Source organism: Callorhinchus milii, unplaced genomic scaffold (genome assembly GCF_018977255.1).
Source record: "Callorhinchus milii isolate IMCB2004 unplaced genomic scaffold, IMCB_Cmil_1.0 Scaffold4, whole genome shotgun sequence".
Taxonomy (NCBI): Eukaryota; Metazoa; Chordata; class Chondrichthyes; order Chimaeriformes; family Callorhinchidae; genus Callorhinchus; species Callorhinchus milii.
The window spans coordinates 10,780,304-10,803,997 of NW_024704745.1; the positions used below are offsets into that span (position 1 = coordinate 10,780,304).

General features: G+C 40.6%; 1 protein-coding gene across 1 annotated transcript; it reads left to right on the forward strand.

Annotated features, from left to right (window-relative positions):
- The first annotated feature begins 3,907 nt into the window (after window positions 1-3,907).
- On the forward strand, window positions 3,908-10,138 carry LOC103180142. Its single transcript, XM_007895810.2, has 4 exons — window positions 3,908-4,053; window positions 5,792-5,976; window positions 8,163-8,283; window positions 9,592-10,138. The coding sequence occupies exons 1-4, from the start codon at window positions 3,918-3,920 to the stop codon at window positions 9,861-9,863; spliced, it is 714 nt and encodes a 237-aa protein (XP_007894001.1). The 5' UTR covers window positions 3,908-3,917; the 3' UTR covers window positions 9,864-10,138.
- The last annotated feature ends 13,556 nt before the right edge of the window (window positions 10,139-23,694 follow it).

Below are 23,694 nucleotides of genomic sequence, written 5' to 3' on the forward strand. Positions count from 1 at the left end.
TTTTTGTTACACATTCTTTTAAGTCAATAAGTTTTAATTGTAAATAACTTTACCCCAATTTTATGTCAGTGAGTATACAGCAGACGTTGCATTAATGCCATTTTACCTTGTGTTATTCAATCCTAAATTTGACTCCAGAAAAATATGTTCAACCTTTACATGATAAAAGGTAGTGGGTGTCTATAGGCATATGTCAAGCAACGACCGAAACAAAAACAGGAGCACCCTCTGTATGATGTACTGACACACAACATTGTGTATACTTAATAATGTGCATCACTGAGAGAGTACTGCAGAATAGGTGTGGATGTTAACGTAAGATAATCTGAAAGTCTTGACAACAACTTGCATTTATATAGCGCCCTTCATGCTAAGTAGTTGGGGAGCTGATTTAGATAGAAATTGTAAAGCACTCGTACAGAGATGAACCCCCACCCCAAAAAAATACTTTTAGTTATCTTCAAAATAAAGGTTACAATGTCTTAAGAACAGCACCTGAAACAAACGTAACACAGCGTGTACCTTCCCTATAGCCTCTCAAATTACTCGCTGTCCAATTGAAGAACGTATGGAACACAGGTTTCCTGATGGATTTATGGTATGCGGAAAACCTGTTGGTGAAAGTAGCAGCTGCACTAGCCCTCGGAACAATGTTGTGGCCTGTATTCCGGGGCAAACCAAATAAACACCCGGAAATGTTCTGCTTCCAGAATCAAAAACCCGATGGAGGAAAAAAGTAGAAATGAACTGCATGTGATTACCAATTTTAGCGTCATCCTGGGCTTACTTAAAACCACAGCAAGAGGCCAGTTGGTTCACTGTGCCTGTGCTGGCTGGCTGGCTGCAAAGAGGCTGGTCACATTTAATCAACAACGACAACTTTCATCCATATAGCACCCTTCATGTGGATAGTGTCTCTGAATGCTTGACAGCAAACCAGAAAGAGGGGGGTGGGAGCGGGGGGGGTGTGGGGGGGGAGGTGACCGAACACACGGTCGAAGCGGAAAGTCTTCAGGTGTGATTTGAGGATGGGGAGAGAGGGGGCAAGACGGAGGGTTTGCGGCAAGGAGTTCCACTTTACATGCTTAGTTTCTAACACTTTTGTATTTCTACCTTGTTTTTCGCCCTCAAATATACAGTCAATTCACTTTACAGTCTGTTCTGTGAAGAGCTTTGCGACGTCTAGAAGACGTGGAAAGCGCGATATCAAATGCAAGGATTATTATTATTAATACCGTGTATGTGTATTTTAATGCCAGTTTCTGGTGTTGGTATTGATCAGAGCCAACATGAGCAGATATCAGGGTATATTGTTGACAGGCAGTTTGAGTATCTCAGCTGTCAGGCCAAAGGGTAAATTGTTTTGCCCTGTGCCCACCTGCCACATGAAACCTCTGAGTTTCCTCTCTCTCATCAACTGCCCGTCACCCGACATAGGTAAGCAAATGATAATAATTTGGTCACTGAATCCATGATTGTTTGTGGAATGCTGTTGTGCGCAATTGGCTGCCGCGTTTTGCCCACAAAATACACAGTCAATTCATTTTACAATATATTCTGTGAAGAGCTTTGAGACGTCTCAATGAAGTGATACGGTGCTATACCAAATGCAAGGATTATTATTAAATCTATAACGAGGCCGGAAAATGTTAAAATTCACAATATAATTATTTGAAACAAATACTCAAACGCCTCCCTGTTTAAAATAAGATTTTTAAAAAAGTAATAACAAAGAATATATGTGCAACGTTCTCCTGACCACGATACTTCTGAGCTTGGCAGCCGGTTAATGCGTGTTAATTGGTATCAGAACTGGTGATGAGACACCAATACAGACAGAACTGTTGTGAGTTTGTTCTAAAAAGATCACTTTTTTAAAAAAAAAAGTATGTTCTTTCCAAAAGACTGTCTGTCTCTGAGCGGCTGCATGTTGGAAATAAGATACAGCATGGGATGGTAGGAGATACACTGCTTGATCAATGCACTCACCCTCTGCTGAATTTCTTGAGTTGAGTTATGCTGCTCAAAGGTGCTCAAGTACAATAACTGAGTGTCTTGGTTCTGTAAAATGGGGTCGCTCGTATATTGATAGCCTGATCTGCTGGTTTTCATTTTCATTCATTCACCAGTGCAAAACAGTGTAACTGTCTAAAGCTGGTTTTATTGCAGCTAAATCTGTTTTGTTATAAATAACAGTGTCCTGTAGATGATGTCCTAGTTTACAGGTAGTGGCTGAATTAAAAGCAACACAATGTCTTTTCATTTCTGCCCTGGTTTGTAGGTTCCAACCTGTCTGACCTTTTTTTAAAAAATAAAAAAAAATACAGGGTTCATAGCAAAACATTTTTTTTGCAGCAGCAGTTTTCCTGAAACATTGTGCTGTAGAATTCTTGAGGCCTGGAGTATCTGAACAGGCATTTAATTATTTTGGCCATGGAGGACACTGATTGCTACTCCAGGATCTTAAAACTGAGTTGGTGGCATTTTTTTTTAAAACAACATCTGTTTAAAGTAATGACTTAATGTCAATCAAGTGCAGCCACTGATTTTGTGGGGAAAACTGAGCTGCCTTTTTGCACACAGCAGAGTCCCAGGACCAATCTTGTGATGAGCAACCAACTGAACCAAAGGAGGGGCTGTTGGTCAGAATAAACTTGACATCTCTTTTAAAGTAATGCGGTACTTGAAGTGCTATTCTTTTGGGCAGCCAGGTCTCTGCCACATGTAGTCATTACCCCCCCCACCCCCCAAAAAAAACCCAATGCAATGGATCTTTACTTTAGGTGCAATTGGGTGTCAATCAATAATCTTTGGTTGAGTCAAATTCACACCTCGTGGCCTTATGCAATTCACTGCTGAGTTCAGATAATTGGGGTTAAAAATTATTTTAGAAGCAGACGTGTGCAGTGAATTGGAGGCGCTTTTTTTTTGTTAGCACAGAAAATGCAAAGATACACCCCAACAAGAAGCTCACCTGCAGCCAGAAACAGTGCATAATAAATATGAGTTCAAAATTGCGGGTGTTTTGCAACATTTTCCGCAAGACTGCGGGACCCCCCCCATATATAAAACACATGCAAACCAGCCAAAAGGACACAAAGAACCCTCGACCTCGGAGTCTCAGCCCCCTCCCCACCTCCCCACCCCTCCCCTCCCCTCCCAGGCTCTGCACCTCTCCACACGTGTCCATCCAATGCTCTACTGCAACACCGAAGTGTTTGGGCGTCATCGTTGGTGGGGACAGCGATAGAGGTGGTTGTCTGTGCATAGTGCGTCCTCCTGGTTGTGAGGCAGAGTCCAGTGGTGTTGGACTCAGTGGATCTGATCTAGTCTGTGAGTAAGCAAAGTGTAGGGAGTGAGTGGGTGGGTGGGTGGGTGGGGAGGGGGGAGATCAGTCAGGGACCATAGACTGAACAGATCAGGGAGAGAGGCAGAGACAAGAGAAAGGTGGAAGGACCAGAGGACAAGGTGCGGGGGATCAGAGGGAGTCAGACTGAAGCTTGAGAAGATCAGAGAGGAAAGGGAGGGTGGTGGGGGGAAGAATGTGGAGCTGGAAGTTCTGGGCTTGGAGCGCGATGGTCCTAGTTGTGTGGATCTCCATCAAGCGGGTGCAGGGCACCAATCTGGGTAGGGACATGCCAACTTTGCCCGCAGCTGGCTGGGGCAGAAATCCTCTTGTCCTGAAAAGCGAGGTGCTCTGCCACAGGAGGATAGACCTAGAACTTCTCCGCCGACTGCTCGCCAATGGAAGCGTGACCATTGACACCTTTTGCAAAGGTGTGTCGGCTTCTGGGAGAAACGGCAGGAGGAGAGGTAGGAAAGGTCGAAGGATGCTTCTTCCAGAAGAGATCAAAGACGAATCTCGTCCGATGCCTCCAGTTAAATCTCAGGATTGCCTGAGCGGCAGGGTGTGGGAGATGCTTCGAGGGCTGCTCCTGAGTGCTTCGCCCAAGTCCACCTTTGGATGGTGTGACACTGAGATAGGATGGAGCCTCCAACATCGTTTAAACCTGACATTGCCCCTTCGAATAATGACGCTGCCATTGACACAAGGTAAGTCAAAAAACAGTTCAAATCATCTCCACCAGCAATGCTACATTTAATCAGGACACTGCTGTTTGTTAACATTATTATGGGCTGGCTGTCCATCGAAATCAATCAAGGACACAAGGAATTCTGCAAAACAGTAAACGTCACATGAGTTGTATACATTTAATATGACTTATGCAAAGTATGGGTTATGCGAATCTTATAATAACAATAATAATTCTTGCATTCAATATAGCGCCTTATCACTTCGAGACATCTCAAAGCGCTTCACAGAATATACTGTAAAGTTAATTGACTGTATATTTTGTGGGCGAAAGGCGGCAATCAATTGCGCACAGGAGTGTCCCACAAACAATGGTAAATTGAGTGACCAATTTATTTTTTTGAAAGGATCATTACCCCCGGAAAAACAATCTGTGAATCGACTAACAACCGGGTTCCTACTTACTGCTAGGTAAACAGCTGCATGTGGAGTAAGGAAACTTGCCCAATGTTTTGCCCTGCCGGGAATCAAACCCAGGTCCTCTCGCTTGCAAGGCATATGCCGCACAATATGGGGAGTGCAGAGTAAAAGACACATTGTTATGGCAGAAGTAGCAGGAGCTACTTATTAATAATAGGAAATTCAATGGGAATGGCAGATGTATGACTTAGGCGATTATACCATTTTGTACGGATCAGACTTATGTGAGTTGTACTGTAGTCCAAAATAGACGATGGGGTTGGGGGGTAGTCAGGGGCTGCTTAGGGCTGAGCTGGCCTCAAGTTGTCGTGCCTGGCAACTGAATGTCAGAATTGATTTGATCCAGTCCAGTTCCTGAGCAAGGCTTGTCCACATTACTCCAGGGCACTGCTGAAGACAGACCAGCCAGCCTGGCTCATTGGCATAATTTGTAGATACTATTACCAACTTCAGTTTATGGCCATTTTAAATACGCGTCAGCGATTTTAGATATTTCTTAGTTTAACACATTGTTAGAGTAAGTCTCTGTATTCACATCAAATGTCAGGACAAGGGGGTGCTTCATGCCAGGCCTTGGTGTCAGCCTGGCTTGATTGGTTCCGTTCTTTCCCCTGAGTCAGAAGATTGTGCGTTGAAGCCAAGAACAGGCAGACGGGAGCTCAATTTAACGTCTCATCTCAAGGACGGCACCTGCAACAAAGTAACGCTCCCCAGCATTGCACTGGAGTGTCAGGCGAGATAAAATCCCTTCATGGAGCTAGAGAACCTAATCTAACAATTTGTACTGTGGTAGATCGTGTCACAGCAAAGTTCCCACAGGTCAAGGGATGTTAATTTCCGCTTTGTGGTTTGGGAAAACACTCAAAAACAATACGGTGATGCATTTCTATGCCGTTAAGTGTTTGTCAAACCCTTATTCGTTTGTGCGCAAACATTTTTTTGCAATATATCTAAACAGTTTTTCTCATATCTTTGCGTGTGGGAGTGTGTTGTGTTGTGATGGCTGTTGTTGAAGTCACATGAACATGCAGTATTGGAATAGAAACATGAGTTGTTTAGAGTGTAGAGCTGGGTGTTTGACACGTGCAGAAACCCATCACCATGCTTAAAAGTACTCAAACTGAGCTGAGATTTCCATGCTTCCCACCTACACATGGACATTCCAGAAATAGAGGTAACGCAGAAACTGATCAGGAACTACAATAGCTTCTGAGGGTTCTCCCAATTTGTGCTTTGAGGTGAGATCACAGTTAACATTGTGTTTCTGTTATCAAACAGTGATCTATGAAGAAAAGGTTGGATTGCAGTTTGAAGGCTCAGTGGAGAAGGAATCTTTGGAGCGGGTTAGGCTGCAGGGCATCTTCCTGGTGTTCTTCCTTGGTGACAAGGAGAAAGACTGGCTTCGGACCGAAGGCAGCCAGTTTAGGCTTACTGTCAGTAAAGGACGATGGTTTAAATACATGGTAGGTATACATGGGACAGAAAAACAGAGGGATCTGGACAGATTTGCAAACGGTTGATTAGTGGAATATGTCGTTTATTATGAAACTGGGTTGGGAACAGTCATTATTTGAGAATGTTATAAGCTGGTGGAACAAAATCCCAAAGAGCTATCTTTGGTACATATTGATAGTTCTTGAAACCTTCAGCACATTGTGCAGCAGCTGCAAGGAAGGCAAACTGGATTCTAGGGTGCACAGCAAGAGGACTCACATCACAGGACTCAAGAATGGAGTTGTACAAAGCATTGATACAACCACACTCGGAGTATTTTGTACAGTCCTGGTTTTCATACTGCAAGAGTGACATAAATTGTAGAAAGCATTAATTACAAAGGGTGACAAAATTAATCCATGTGATTGGTGTCTGAGCTAGCAGGAGAGATGGAATAAACTGGTCTCAACAGTTTAATGTGTGCAGGTTTTAATTGCCCTCAACTTTTGAAAATATATGATTTTTGCAAGCATACACCTTAATAGATTTTGCCCAACCAGAACAAACCTTGAAATGGTCAAAATGTTTTATATAATTTATATATTTTGTTAGTTCTATCCACTATTTCCAATGTAGGTTTTTCCTAAATATTTCCATGATATATTTTCCAGTGGAAGAATGGTCAGCAAGATGTGTTACAGAAGAGTTATTTATTCTCCCACAGAAGGTACCCAGATGGAGCTCATTGTTTCCCCCTGCCTGAGACCAGAAAATCATTGGCTGTAAAATAAACCTGCATCACAAAATCACCAGAGATGTGTTGATGAAGAAAGCCCTTAGGTGCAATTGGTCTCATCCCTCCAGAATACCCACCCTGCTCTCCTCCCATTGCAGCATCACGCTGTTTATCAAATTAGCCCAGTATCCTGACTTCAACCACACTTTCTGGGAACCTGTTCCAATTTTGTTCACAGCCTCTCTCAACCTGCCATTCCTTTGAACATTGTTCCTGCAGTAAAATGGATTAGCTCGCTGCCCAATTTGAAGCCATTTATTGCATATCTAAGACTTGAAAGACATCAGGCCTGAAATTCCACCAAGTCTTCGCCAGTCCTAAAATTTAAGATTGTGCAAAATTGTGAAAAATTCTTAAATTCAATATTAAATTGGTCTTCCGCAATTCATCAAGAGCAAATAATAATAATCCTCGCATTTGATATAATACTGAATAAAGAACTTTCCACAATTCTATACAATCTGTAAAGCAAATTGATCATACAGCCTAAGACTAGTTGGAAATTTGGCTTTGCAGAATACTGGGCTCGATTCCTCTGCCCTGCCCTTGACCAGCACTAACTAATGATTGTACAAACTGCAACTCTTCCTCTCAGTAGTGATATGAAACTCCTCATGGCAGATGGAGACCACAGTAGTTCAGTTTGAGTCACGCGTCTTTTAAGTTCTCAGCAGTAAAAATCCCTCCACTGACAAGCACATATTTTGAATTTGGTGTAGAGAATCAAACATTTTACAAAGCAGACTCTTCAGAGACAAGAATCTTCCAAAGTGAAAAACAATTTGTTGCTTTAGTTCCATTAATAGAATTGCTGTTCATGTTGATGATTTATTTCTCTGTCCCTCCTGACTCTTCCTGGAATACAATTTCTGTATCGCTTTGATGACTTGTCCTAGTGCTTGTTCTCCACATGAATTTAGATAGCAGGTGTTGACAAGGCTTTAGCAGCCATCATAGGAAGCCCAATGATGTCCTGACGTCATGTCTGTGTACATGTGCTTTCCAGCAGAGGTCATCAGTCCCCACAGCACTGTCCTGGAAGAGATCAAGTAGTTCAGATAGAGAGGGGTCAATGCCACTACAGTTCATTTATGTGTCCATTGATACACTGTAGGAAGATATGAAACAACAGGTCTACAAGTCTTGTAAAATTCCTACAGCTGTGAATCTTACAAGACTTGTAGATTTGTTTCATATGGGAGGTCAAAGAGGTGGAAATAGACATTTTATTTGTGTGACTTTTAAGTACTAAAGTTGGAGATTATAAATGGAATAATCAGTTGGAAACTGGAACACAAAACTGTGTTTGTGAGAAAAATCAGATATGCTTCACACTTACCCTTGGAGGAAGGATTCTCTGTGTATAGCTAGAACACTTCTGTTTTCTTGACATTTTGCTCTGATTCTCTTCTACTTTAGCCCGTTTGTGTTGCTGGTGACTCAAAGTATCTGGTGGTGGAGCTTCCAGCTAAAGCCAGGAGATGGCTTCATGCCAGATCCTTTCAGCTTTCAGTGCGGATAACACCTCTAATAGCTCAGGGTAAGAATTAATGTTGTTGTTGTCCTTCAACCTGAGACCACTCTGCTGCCCGCAAATCTTGGGAGTTAAAGAAGTTGGTGCTGATCCCTGTGTGGCTTGCCTCACCTTAGAGTATGACATAAACTACTAGCAGAGGTAGTGAATATGCTTGTACGTCACAAAGGAACAATGGAGATACCTCTTCTATTCCTCTTTTACACACAGACAGATGTTTAACTTAAAAACAGCTCGTCACTCTCTCAGCCACTCATGTATTTCCTTGGCCCAAAACTGGTTCAATTTTGTGGAATTTCTTAACAACAACAACAACAAGATTCCATTTATAGAGCACCTTTCACATCGGGAGGACGTCCCAAGGCACTGGACAGTTGGGTCAGGACCCGAGCAGGGGGGAAATGGTCAGGGGGAAGGGAGGGAGCGAAGAGGGGGTAGAGAGTCGAGAGGAGAGCTGAAGGCACGGTCAAAGAGAAAGGTCTTGAGACCGGCCTTGAAGGAGGAAAGCGAGGAAGCAAGGCAAAGGTACTGGGGGATGGAGTTCCAGAGCCTAGGGGCTGAGAGGCTGAAGGCCCGGCCACCGATGGTAGGGCGGTTGGGGCGGGGGATGTGGAGCAGACCGGAGCCAAAGGAACGGAGGGTACGGGCAGGGGGATAGCAGGTCGGAGAGGTAGGAGGGAGCAAGGCCGTGAATGGCCTTGTAGGTGAGGATGAGGATCTTGAATTCTTTAATTTAAATCCATGATGCTGACTTGTGGTAATATCCCAATTCAATCTATTTTTGGATCGGGGTTCCCTCCTGTCGGCGTGATGTGTGTGAGACATACCTCTGGTTACTGGAACGACACCCCACTCAGACTTCTTAAATAAGAAATACCGCAAAATTGAACCCATCTATAAGTGAAAAAAAGTCCTTATAATCCTGGATAGTCCCCCACCATGGTTAGATGTGCATTTGATTGAGTGGACAGTAGGGTCTTTCACATTCCAATTTACAATAATGGTATTATATATTGCTAATATTAATAGCTATTAATAATTAAAAATCCATTGAGATGAAAGATATTGTTTTCCCATCCTTTTGCCTTAAAAAGTTTGCTTATGACGAGGTACGACAGCTTGAAAGTTTGCAGGGAAGAGACAGAAGCCCTCCCAACACCATCAAAGGGCAGTCACTATTCTTGATCCAAAGGCTATGATGTTAACAGTGCATTATAACATACCCTGCAAGCCAAGTATTTATCGCCACTGACCAGATCTAAATGCAATGTCCACCTGAGCTCAATTTACCAGTCTTTTGTTTTTAATGACCAGAGACGAATGGGATGCTAGCTTCAGGTCAGACCATGACCATCAGAGAAGCTGGTGACTGTCCAGAGTCCCTTCTGAAGAAGCTGTTGTTTGGTTGGGATGAAAAGCAATACACCCGTGTTCCGCCCGTCATATTTGGGCTGCTTGAAGGTGGAAGAAACACAAAGGCGAGCGGTTGCGCTGCACGCGAATTCAGAGAAGCCGACAATGAAGGGAGTCTTAAAACGAAGGAAGAAAAAATCCGTAAGAATGCAAAGCTTGGGAAACGTGACTGACGTTGCTTTGAATATGTCTGCTGCCTGAACATGGAGCCACATGGCTCCCCTTATATCCTGTGCATCTTTTTGTTTTGTAATCAAAGGAGGAACTAATTGCTTAAGTATGCAATTAAGGTAAATGTTTTGTGATCATTATAAAAATTGAAAGACCTATTTTAAACTGTTATAGACGTAGGTGTATGTTGCTCAGCTCTGAATTATTCTCCGTTTTAACAGGATTGCTATACCTGGGAAAATACCTGGAAAGAAATGAAAGCACTTAAGTAAACATTTTGTGTTGCGAGAATTTAAGAGGGATACTTTACCATTGGTTATGGACATGTGTTAAGGGGTGCTAATTTATTTTGTAGTGTATCTCATTGCCTAGACTGAAATCAAAGCTATAAATAAATATTTCAAGTGGTTTACTTTGCTGTTCTGTGGTTATTTGTACTTGAGAGCAAACACATTGTTAGAACGTTAAGGCTGTATCTCAACACGTGAATGCAATTCATTAGAAATGGCCACGTGTTGATGGCTTTGGTGTGCAAGAAAATCGAGTCAATGTTATTGCAAAACAAAAGGGACAGAATTGTCCTAGAAATGTACCGTGTTTATTGACAAGGTTTTTGTAAGCTTTCAAGTGTGTTTTACTATTTACTCCACTAGGGGTCAATATTTAGTGAAGAAAGTAATAATAATAATAATCCTTGCATTTGATATAGCGCTTTTCACGTCGGGAGGACGTCCCAAAGCACTTCATAGAACACATTGTAAAGTGAATTGACTGTATATTTGTGGGCGAACGCGGCAGCCAATTGCGCACAGCAATGTCCCACAAATAGTCGTAGATTGAAAATTACCAATTTATTATTATTTTTGGTTTTGGAGGGATTATTATTAGTAAAACGTAAACTGCTAGATAAGACAACAAAATACAACACAACAAAACAGGAGAGGAAGGCAGGTACGCATACTGCGTTTGTCTAGAAAATGAATGATAATCATAAATAGACAGACGTTACATGTTACATGAGTCACTTTACATGAGATGGTATAGGCACTACATCTAATGTAAGGACTATTATTATAGAAGATCTGCCATGATCTAATAAATTGGTTGAAAAAGCTTTAGAGGCTGAATAGCCTCCTTCTATTGCTTCAGATTTCATCCAGCACTAGATGGTGGTTTTTATATCCATCAGAACAAAAATTCTCACCATAAAGACGGTTTTAGTGTGATTTCCAAAATATATATCAATCTTTTTTATGGGAAAATATTTCAAGCGTATTAAATATTTTGCACTGTAGCAAATCGCGAGTATTTCTTATAATATTTTTGGATAAACTTCCAAAGTCATTTTTAAGTTAGTTCTGAATTACTGTTGCAATCCTGATACACAGCTCTATTTTTATACCTTGATTTTCATTATTTGCGATAGTAATAAACAATAATCCTTTGATAAAGGGCCTTTCACTTCAGAGGGAGGCCTCAAAGTGCTTTATTGTAAAGTGCATTGATCGTGGGTGAATATGGGAGCCAGTTTGCTCAGAGCAATCCAGTATTTGCAAGCATAAGATGTATTGCTGTAAAATCCTTTTTTAAATCCTGTCTGGGCTAATCACATCGCATCAAAACATCTCAAAGCGCATCACACAGTTTTCTGTAAAGTGTATTTCCGAGGTCTTCGTATACTGACTCACTAATATAAAAAAAGGTCATTCGCTTCATGGCAGTTTGTGGGACACTGCTGTGAGTAAATTACTGTGAGAAAATAAATACACAACAACATCAACAACAAATTGCATTTATATAGTGTCTCACGTTGGAAAGACATCCCAAGGTATTGTCATTACACTTTACAGTAAAAACTTTGAGGCAACTTGATGATGTGATAAGGCGCTGTATCAAAATGCAAGGTACAAGAGCAGCAGGTTCCCGTGGAACGCTCACTAAGGGATCACCCAATCAGAGGGTAAAGTTAACAAAATTAGCAAAACAAAAACTAATTTCTAGAAAAAGCTCGAAGAACATTCAGCGTTATGAGCTAAATTTGCAATTGTTTGCCCACAGATGAATTCTGCACCGTGCACTTTTTGACCGCTAGAACGTGGAAACAGTGGCATGGTCTATCTTTATCACAAACAGGAAGATACAAGTGCTCTTTCTCTGCCTTAAATCCGCAAAAGCCACATGTGTAGAACAGAACAACATTATCATATGTAGCATGCCAGGTGGTGTAGCCTAACAGTTTATCACAAATGTATTATTGCAAAACCCTATTTAAAAATCACACAGCTCTAGAATCCTGCAAATTCTAAGAGTGTATTTGAACAGCGCCATGGAAGATTTTCCAAACATCATTCATGGGATCCACTGAAAGATCCCTCATCCTGATCTTGAAAGCGTTTCTTAATCCTGCCCAACTGCAATCTTCTTCTGTCTTCAATATCCTCTTGCAAACTTATCTCCGATTGTATAGGGTTAATATACTCCGATTATGCTTCAAGAATCCTAGTGGCCAATTCAAGAGTCATATTTGCATAGGCTTCAGAGGAACTTTGCTCCTTACCCTCGCTCAAAGATGAGAAATTTATACAAGAAATTATTCAGGGAGAACTGAATCAGGAAAAGAAAGGCTATTTGCAATGAAAATTATAGTAAAATATCTCCTGTCAATTGGAACAAAAAGTGCAAGAAGGAAACCTCATACAGTTTTGAGTTTTGCAGTTAACTCTAAAAAAGGCTTTCAAGAGAGTTTCTTTGGGTGAAATGAGCAGGAGCTTAGTTGTCATGACACTTTTAACTGAATAACACCCACTCACTCGTTCAGTCCCTGAATGATCTATCTGTTTGTGCATTTGAAGATCACGTGTGACAGGAGACCTGATATTGTAAAGGATAGATACACATGTGTTAGAGCCAGTTCTTTTCGAAAGAAAAGTCAAGTTGTTATTTATCACACAATCCATCTCTATTTTCATACAGAGTTCCGAGATCATTGGTAGATTCTGCGCATCTACATCTTACAGGAAATACGTTATTTCCGGTATATTTTTGTTCAGGTGTAAAATTTGATTTTAAATTTAATTCATGAATTAGCCATCAATGTAGGAGGTAGAGTCTAATTGGTTCAATGATTTCTTTAATGGTACTGCAAATTATGCAAATTTAACTCCTTAAATATAATATAATTCTTATGTAAGTTTGGACACGATCAAACTGAATATACTATATTGGGTACATCTCACTCTCTAAAGAATGCCTTTTTGTACAATACAATTTACATTTATGTAGCGCTTTCATGTCAGGAGGATATCTCAAAGGGCCTAACACTGCCGGCTGGGCACCCGAGCTGGAGATGGAAGCTGAAAGAGGCAAGGAAAGAAGACCAAAAGCAACAATAACAAAATTACATTAGTATAGTGCCTTTTATTTCGGGAGGAGGTCCCAAGGTGCTGGATAGTCAGTGTTTCGGACTTCTTGACACGGACTGAACAAGGTGAGGGAGAGAGTGAGTCGGAGGGATTGTGGGATGGAGTTCAAGAGAGTGGGGTTAGAATGGCTGAACTATGTTGGTAGTACTCTTGCCTCTGAGTCAGAAGGTTGAAGTTTCAAGTCCAATGCTGTGACTGAGCTCATTGAAAAAAGAAAGGAGTTTCTCCTAATCCAGGAGATAAAAACAAAAAATGGCCAGTTGCTCTTTGGCTATAGTACTTAGTTTTATTGTCCTAAGGTAAATTATTCAGTTCTGCAGTTAATGCAAGAATACTACAGTATTTTGGAATCATTCAACCAGGGAGTCACTGGGTGCAGATGGTTACCGTAATCCCAAACACATTAAGCCTTTGCTTTCAGTGCTGCTGCTATCATTACAATTTCCTAAGCTGTGCCTCTATTTGCTCCATTAAAACTCACGTGTGACGGCAGCTCACTTTAATACTGGCAAGTGATGTTCGTTGCGCCCATGAAGCCTGCATGTACCTCGGCTTCGATCTTACTGCTTGATCATATTGTTTCCCTGACAATGGATGCAATTTATTCCAAAGAATTCATTCCTTTTTTTTAAACGAACGCACACACACACATTCAACAAAACTGACAGCAGGAAGAAATATTGTATATCAATGCATATGCATGCACTGGCAAAACAGATGTAGATCTGACCCTGACTCATAAGGTCTTGCTTGCTTTATGTCCACATCAATGAAATGTTGGACCACATGACTCTGTGGTGCAGAGGTGTTTCTGTCAACTAATAATCAAGTGGAGTCCTGTAACACAGTGGTTAGAGCACTTGCTTTGCAAGCGAGAGACCTGAGTTCAATTCCAGGCAGGGTGAAACCTTGGGGAAGTTTCCTTATTCCACATGCCTGATAATAATCCCTCCAAAACCAAAAACAATAATAAATTGGTTATTTTCAATCTACGACTGCTTGTGGGACATTGCTGTGCGCAATTGGCTGCCGCGTTCGCCCACAAATATACAGTCAATTCACTTTACAGTGTGTTCTGTGAAGCGCTTTGGGACGTCCTCCCGACGTGAAAAGCGCTATATCAAATGCGAGGATTATTATTATTATTATTATTATTGATAGCACTCACCTCTTCCTGAGCTGCAGTGTGGACCACATGATAGCTTAGATATTTCTCATCTAACTCTTGTTTTGCTGCCTCACCGCTGATATCAATAGATCTTTCCACAACTGCTTATCAGCTTGAGGGGTAAAATTCCACTTGGTGCTAGAGTTACTCTATTCAATGTAGCATTTCAGAGTGTATACAATTTGTCAAGTTCCTAAATACAGCTTTAATTCTGAAACTGGCTTTCTGCAGGTTCAAAGTTAAGACTGAATTCATTAAGTTGTCAAATTCTGAACACTCCAGAATAATAATAATACAATATTAATCTGTCTATTTGATATAGCTCCTTGCACATCTCAAAGCACTTCACAGGGTTTACTGTGAAATGGAGTGACTATATTTGTAGCAAACACAGCAGCCCAATTGCGCAAAGCAATGCCCCCAAAACAGCCATGAAACAAATGACCTATTTTATTTGGGGGATGTTTGGCCAGGATATTTGGAGAAACTCCTTTCTTTTTTCAAGTAGCGCCATGGGATCTTTAACGTCCACTTGAATGGACAGGATCTTGGCTTAACGTCTCATCTGAACCATTACACCTCTAGCATTGCATTAATATTGCAAAAATATTTTTATAAGTGTTTGTATACATGGAGTCCTGTAACTCAGTGGTTAGAGCACTCGCTTTGCAAGTGAGAGACCTGAGTTCAATTCCAGGCAGAGGGCGAAACCTTGGGCAAGTTTCCTTACTCCACACAGAGCCTAATAATAATCCCTCCAAAACCAAAAACAATGATAAATTGGTCATTTTTAATCTACGACTGTTTGTGGGACATTGCTGTGCGCAATTGGCTGCCGCGTTCGCCCACAAATGTACAGTCAATTCACTTTACAGTGTGTTCTGTGAAGCGCTTTGGGACGTCCTCCCGACGTGAAAAGCGCTATATCAAGTGCAAAGATTATTATTATTATTAGTATCAAATCGAATCAGACTCTGACTTAAAGTCCCAATGTGGTTGAGAGTGCTACCAACTGAGCCAGGGTGGCACACAAACTGAACCAAGCTGACACAAATTATTACACAGACAGACTAAATCTAGACCCAGGTGGAATTTACCCCATTGATGTGCTGTAAGCCATTTTTTTTTCTTGAAATGGCGTTGTATTGTTTGATTATTGGACTGAAACATTCTTCTGGGTCACGCAGATTGAGACATATCCCCAATGACACAATAATATATTAGTCCGTTAAACTTTAAGGCACTTAAAAGTCTTAAGGCCTTAAGCACTTAAGGCCATTTACAAGCAGACATACAATCTGCATGACAAATATATCATCTAATTAAGATTCCAAGGCAACAAAAATACCCGATATATAAAAATTGTCACTAAGTCTCTAATCAGCTGCTCAAGCAGAAAGCAATACTGTAGTATAGCCACTCCTGTTGCATACAGCTCTCCCACAAAAAGCAGTGGATGCTGGATCCATTCACATTTTCAAGACGAAGGTCAAGGTCAAGGTTTGTTAGGTCAAGGTATTAATGGATATAGGGCAAGACTGGTAACAGCTTAAGGTACAGGTCAGCCATGAACTTATAAACTTATAACTTATAAAATGGCGGAACAGGCTCAAAGGGCTGAATAGCCTACTCCTGTTTCTAGTTAGATGCAACATTTTGTACTTCACACTCTGTGGCACTAGCAAAACACAAAATACTGGATTATACCTTAAACCAGGGGTTCCCTAATGTTTTGGGCATAAGCTCCCTCCCACCCCATGGCATTAGGCACCTGACTGAGAACCCACATTCAGGCTGCGCTGGCTTCCTGCGGGGCAGCGGGGCCTGGCTGTAGTAGAGCCTCTTGGCTCTATCACAGATTAGAGTTGTTCCCCAGGCAATAAGGACCAGCTCTGTCCTCTATAGAGTTGCCCCAGGCATTCCAGGTTGCACGTCACCATTATTGAGCACCACAAAAGGTTGCCCTGAAATACTTTCCACACGAACCATGACCCCAATGAGAGCCTGGCTTTGCCGCTTTCTCTCTCTGCTTGCACTTGTTGGGTATTTAACCTTTGTGGGATGTAACTAGACTCACCTTTAACCTCACACGGTAGATTGATGTCAATCTGAAATGTTTCCATTACCAGGCAATAGCTTTCCTTAGTTAACAGTTCACCCTTGTCCGACGTTCTTTATCTGTTTCCTCCCTCCCCCATCTGCTGAAGTTAAAGCTGAATCTGACCTAAATTGACGATCAAAATATGATGAGTAATTTATGCATCGATGTTTTATGTCCGTGGCACAATGTGGACTTAGATCACAAGATTAGTTTGGATGAAGAAGACCGTTAGGCCCATCTGATCTTGTAGTGCCTTTCACGTTGGGACACATCACAACGCACTACACAGAGATGGAATGAGAGTCCGAGCAAGGTGGGAGTGGGAGAGGGGAGGAGAAGGAGATAGGAAGGTGGGGTGGGGTGGGAGGGTGACCGAAGGCACAATATAAGAGGTATTATAATAATAACAAATAATAATCCTTACATTTGATATTGTACCCTTCACGTTAGATTGACTAGAATATGTAGAAATTATAACACTTTATAGCAATTATAAAACATTAGTTTAAAAACGTTAGAAGAACGCTGAGCCTGTCGGTTCCAGGCGCTGGGAGAAGCAGGCACGACCTCTAGTTCTGGAGTATGAGGTAAGGGCCACCTGGTGATAGGGGTAGATCCTGAGCCTGGCACCAGGACAATGGAATATGTGTCTGAAAGCTTTTTCTTGTAGACTGGTTACACTCTCAAGGACAGTACTGAGATACGGTTAAACCTGTCTCAATTCCAGATGGACAAAAAGAAGAGAACCTCGTTGATCAGGTTAGACAGGACAAAGGAAGAATAAAATTCTGGAGACCATAATCTTATCTGGCCGGAGCAAAGGTTAGAGGGAAATTTAGTATAATTGGGGTGCCACCGAACAGAAAGGGGTGGAAGCAGGGAAAGAGAGACTAAGAAAGGTGCGGAAGCAGGGAGAGAGAGACAAAGAGAGAATGTGAGTATTGCAAAAGCTTGAGCCTGAGAAGCCAACATGAAAGACTGAAATCAGCCTACAGACTGCATAGTACTGGTAGTATGACTATTTATCACTTTTGCTATATACTCATAAACTGTTTGTGAGTAATAAACCATTATACCTTAATTAAGGATTGTTGAGTCATTATTTCGGATCCTCGGGATCAGTATATCTCAACATTCATATTGTTAAGTATAGTCAAAGCACCTCACAGAAACAAAGTGGAAGTCCGAGCAGAGTGGGAGATTAGGAGGGGATGAGATGACCAAAGGCGGATTATCTTCTTGCTATTTGCTCTTAACATTTATTGAATGTCCATTTTAAAATTGTTGACTACAACAGAGACGGTTAAGAGAAGAAGATTGTACAATCAGTACACTGTACAGTGAAACACATTGATGTGAAAGGCACTATTCAAATATAAGAATGATTATCAATCTATAAAGAGAAAGAGCAACTATTTTTGTAGCTGGACAGTGTTTTCTTTCGATTTATAATAATAATAATAATCCTTGCATTTGATACAGCACTTTTTACGTCTTCTCAACGTCTCAAAGCACTTCACAGAATAGACTGTAAAGTGAATTGACTATATATTTGTGGGCAAAAAATGCGGCAGCCAATTGTGCACAGCAGTGTCCCACAAACAGTCGTGGATTGAAATGACTAATTTATTATTGTTTTGTTTGAGGGATTATTATCAGGCGTGTGGAGTAAGGAAACTTGCCCAAGGTTTCACCCTGTCCGGAATCGAACCCAGGTCTCTTACTTGCAAAGCGAGTGCTCTAACCACTGAGCTACAGGACTCCACAAATTTATATAATATATAGTAATCCTTGCATTTGATATAGCATCTTATCACGTATTCGAGACGTCTCAAAGCGCTTCACAGAATTGACTGTATATTTTGTGGGCGAAACTCAGCAGTCAATGCACACTGTTGTCAAATTAATTGTATTTACATATTTCATAAAGAAATCAAATGATCATGTGTGATAAAACGTAAAGTCTTAGTTGTATTTTCTAGCGTTTAGGCAGAAGGTCGAAAGCTTTTCATTAATGCCGTTGCAAAATGTTAACTGTAACTGAAAAACAATTCAGATTTCAAGCTCTCCTGAAAGGCTCATTGTCCAAATCCAACATCATCTTTGGAGTGAATAATTGCAAACCTCTCCTTCCTGCCTTATCAGTATCTTTATGTCCACAGTTATTGCTGTACATGTTCTGCAACCAGTGCAAACTCCATTTAAAATAGTTTGTAAATTCATTAATTCAGATGGATGTGCTTGTTTCTCTCCAAAGTATCATGTTTAGTTGCAATTGGTTTGAAGCTGCATCCTTTTATCTAGTAAAATGGGGGTCTGAAGAAAATTGCCCTTCAAGTGTAATGGAAAAAAAACATCTTTTGTGTGCTCTCAGAACATCGAAAGAGACCACAAATGCTAAAGATGTAATGTGCTCAGTTTACGAGATCTAATCTCAGTCTGTTCATGGTTTTGTAAATTGAGTTCAGCAAGACGATGTGTGCTCCAGCTGTTTTAAACCAGCCACACAGGCCACAGTACTTAACAATGGAAGTCAAATGACAACCTAAATAATGCTGATCTTTACCCACTCCTGCTTTTCTCCTCTCCTATCCTGCATGGAATGGTTCATACGACACCGACTGCACTGACTCTCGTGCAACATCTCATGGGTGAGCATAAACAGTGAAAACTAGAGGGAGGAGATATCATAACTGATCTCAACCATATCCACAGATATGCACTCTTCAGTGGGGATGACTGAATTTTGATCCGATCAATAGCTCTGGCTATTTAACTCCACTATCTAGTCCATGGAGATTGAAGCTAAATGGTTCACTATTGTCTTAACTCAGCACACATATCAGTTCTGGTCTGGGACTTCCCTGATTCGTATGACTCAGAAACAGATTAAATGCTATATTTATTCCCTGAGAAGCTGGTCACTCAACGTTAACAATCTCTAGCATCTCCAGTCATTTTATTTAAGGACCTCAATGTAAGGGGCAATAGAAATAATTTTGGCATCTTTTCCACCAGTGGTAATCAGAAGCAAACCTTCAGGTTTGGGTGCATTCACACTAATAGATCTGTGTTGTTTTTTTATTTCTAACATTTTGTCTCTCATTCTGCCAGTTTTTGGTAATGTTGACGAGCTTTCATTGCAGACCCACGAATGGTTCATAATATTCACAATACTATTGGCCACACAATATTTCAAGATGAGAAGATTGGCTTGCATAAAGAAGGCCCTTCGGCCCATTTGATCTCATCCTTCCAGAATATCCACCCTACTGTCCCCTGTCACAGCATCAAGCTGTTTTTTAATTAAGTCCAATGGTATGGCCTCAAGCACCCTTCCCGGCAAAAGGAAATGGTCCAGGATATTCAGTTCATAGTTCCCAGATCCCACCATGACCATCAAATAAAATGTTATGATTGCAATTGGTTGTACATAAGATTCTTCTTATTAATAAAAATAAAATACGTTCTCCTTCATGTCAAATGATAGCTTTGTATGAATGGGTATCTGGTAAAACATGAATGAAACTCATATAATATAAAAAAAAATTAAAGAAATATGGTTTCATTGGTTCTTCAATATGGTGTGATATGCAGGGGTTAATGGCCCATTTCTGTTGGGAACCTTTTGGCAGTATTTGCACACCTTACTCTTTGTCAGAACATAATCTACAGTATACATCACACCTCAACCTCTCTGGTTACACTTCCACACCCTACATTCAGTATTATTCAATTCTAAATTTCTCATCAGAATAGATACAGTAAATTTCAGTTTGATGTAGAATTATTTTGGGGAGTGTAGTCAAGCTGAATTGGACACAATCACAACTATCACTACAGTTTGAAGAAGCTTTATGAATAATTTACTCTTGTAAATTTACTACTCCTGTAGTGTGTATACAGTTTCTTGTGGTCGTCAAAGATAACACGATCATATTTATTCCTTTCCTCCTAGTTTTCTATTGATGCTGTTAGTTTTTTTTTCTAAGTCAATTGTTGGGTGTCAGGATATAAGGGCTGAAGGAAGCAATCATAAGATCTATATATATGTATCCGCCAGGCTCCATTTCCCACACTACATAGACAGGTGTAGCTGACATGCTCTTCAATCCCTGTATTGTCTGCTATGAGGAGGTGAAATAAATGGTCCAATGTAACAATCTACTAATGTAATTCTACCAAAATCCACCTCACCCGAGGCCCTTTCAGCCTATTCAGATTGACGTAAAAGATCTCATAGCACTATGCAGTAATAATAAGAATCATTTGATATATGCCTTATCAGTAAATAGATTGTGACACACTGTAAAGCACAAATCATTGCTCCAATGACTGGATGTTTACAGCATTTAAACCTTTATTATAAGAATAATAAGAATAATAATCCTTGCTTATCACATAAATGCATTTCTAGATATCTCAAAGCGCTTCACAGAATATACTGTTAAGTGAATTGACTGTAAATTTGTGGGGGAAACGTGGCAGCCAATTGCGCACAGTAGTGTCCCACAAACAGTCGTGGATTGAGTGACCACATTATTTTTTTTGAAGGATTATTATCCCAGGAAAAGCGATCGGCCAATCGACTAATAACCAGGTTCCTATTCACTACTAGGTAAATAGAGATGTGTGGAGTAAGCAAATTTGCCCAACATTTCACCCTGTCGTTCTTGGGCATTCAGCATCTCTGCCCCCACTCCGGAACTCTATGCCTCACTCCCTCCGCATCACCCCCTCTCTTCCTCTTTCAAGTCCTGTCTAAAGACCTTCCTCTTTGACTGTGCCTATGGCCCTTCCCAATCCCTTGGCCTCCACCCCTCCTGACCCCCAACTCCCAGCTCGGGTCCAAAAACCCCTGACTGTCCAGAGCCCTGGAATGTCTTTCCAACGTGAAAGGCGCTATACAAGTGTAATTTGTTGTTATTGTTAGACTCCAGCAGTACCCCAACAATCTATCGCTAGAATTTCATGCACTGGTGGGATGCAAGGAATTCTCAGTTTGGTTTGGATATTCTTAAGTACGGTGATGGGTTTGCATGTGTCTCAGACACCTGGCTGAGCAAAGAAAAAGAAAAAAGAACCCTTTACTGGTAGTATATTTTTGTTTTGGCATTTGAACGCTCCTTTTCACAGTCAGTGGTCACCAATGTTTTTTTTTAACTAATGTACTACAGTAAAATAACACGATAGATAACCTTAGAGGAAACCACAGGAATCTAATTCTAATCGGTAAGTTTGTGCTGATGTGAATTTGAAACTGCAACTGAAAAATCGAATCCATTTGTGTCGCTGCCTAAAATGCACAAAAAGCTGAGCTGCACTTCAGCTTTGTAATCATAGACTCAGGATTTGCAGTGAAGCATTTTACATGCTTAGTGTCCCAGGGAGGCCTGTGTAAAAATGATAATAATCCTTGCAATTGATGTAGCGCCTTATCATGTCTTCGAGGTGTCTCAAAGCCCTTCACAGAATATACTGTAAAGTGAATTGACTGTATATTTTGTGGACAAAATGCAGCAGCAGCCAATTGTGCACAAAAGTGTCCCACAAACACTCGTGGATTGAGTGACCCAATTTTTTTTTGAAGGAATTATTATCTCCGGAAAAGTGATCCGCCATCAACTAATTACTGGGTTCCTACTTACTACTAAGTAACCAACACCAACAACATTACATTTGTATAGCGCCTATATATATTTATAATATATATAATATATATATATAGTCCATGATTGGAAAGCTGAAGTGCAGCTCAGCTTTTAGTGCAGCGACACAAATGGATTGGATTTTTCAGTTGGAGTTCCAAGTTCACATCAACACAAATTTACCGATTAAAATTAGATTCAGAGTCATATGGAGTTAGAAAACTTGCCCAACCTGCCCTGCCGGGAATCAAACCCAGATACTTGCGTGTGAGGGGAGTGCTCTAACCACTGAGCTACAGGTCTCCACAATGGACTCCACATTCTCCTCATTGGACGCCTACAGGACTCCAATGGGAAGAAATTCCTTATGGGTCTAGTTTCACTCAATTTCCTTAAGATTTCAGAGCTTCCAGAATTTGTCAAGTTCTTCAATTAGTCACAACTTTGAAAAACGGCTTCAAAGTCGAGACTAAATTCAACAATTTGCCTAGTTCTGGATGTTCTGAAACCCTGAGGGAATGAAGAGTAAATCCTTCTTTATTACTTTATTTCCTTAGGATTTCAGAACATCCAGAAGGATTTTTTTTACCGTACATAGAAGGTAAAGAGACATTCATTTTTTTATGCTAATGAAATAAAGTACTGAGCCTTGAATCACTTGATTAAAGGACTGCAGATACTGTATAACATAATCATAAAAAAATTGACAATATGGCTATGTGGAAGAAATGTAAATGTGTATCTATATGCAGGTAACACATGTAGGTGATACAATGTAGGCGTGTTGGTATATAAAAATATACTGCATATTCATATGTAAACATGGATGTATAAACATATGTGATGGACATGTATGTGTTTGTATATATTAATCCAGGGTTCCTCAATTAACCAAGAGAAGTCAGAGGTTTGGGATTAAAAGATCCTGTAAAATCTAATAAACTGGCTGGACAAGCTTGATGGACTGAATGACTTCCTCCTGTTCCTACTTTCCTATGTTCCTATTCACTTCTTTTTCATTCAATCCAAAACTGCCCGTGCTCGTCTACAACTATACAATCATTACACTTTACAGTATATTCTGAAAAGCACTTTGGGACATCCACCTGACTTGAAAGGGACCATATCAATTGCAAGGATTATTATTATTGCTGTGAAGGTACACTTAAAATACAATTTATTTTCCAATTCCATGACTGCAAAGCTGACGTGCAATTCTGCCTTTCATGATTCAAGGAATACAACAACAACAAAATTACATTTATAGAGCGCCTTTCACGTCGGGAGGACGTCACAAAGCACTGAAATAGTTTTCCTTTGGCTGGATCTGTAATATCAAATAGCCATTATCTTGCGCAACAAAAAATATAGAAGAATTAGAGGGGATCTTATAGAAACCTATAAGATCACCAAAGGGCATGATAGAGTAGATAGTGGGAGATTGTTTCCCCTGGTTGAAGAAACTAAAACCAGAGGTCACAACCTTAAAATCAG

Bases quoted from the DNA above. Each gene is read 5' to 3' on its own strand.
- LOC103180142 (XM_007895810.2), top strand. From the start codon at position 3,918: ATGCTTCGAGGGCTGCTCCTGAGTGCTTCGCCCAAGTCCACCTTTGGA. The intron at 4,054-5,791 runs GTAAGTCAAAAA...GTTATCAAACAG, and splicing joins GACGCTGCCATTGACACAAG to TGATCTATGAAGAAAAGGTT. The intron at 5,977-8,162 runs GTAGGTATACAT...CTTCTACTTTAG, and splicing joins GACGATGGTTTAAATACATG to CCCGTTTGTGTTGCTGGTGA.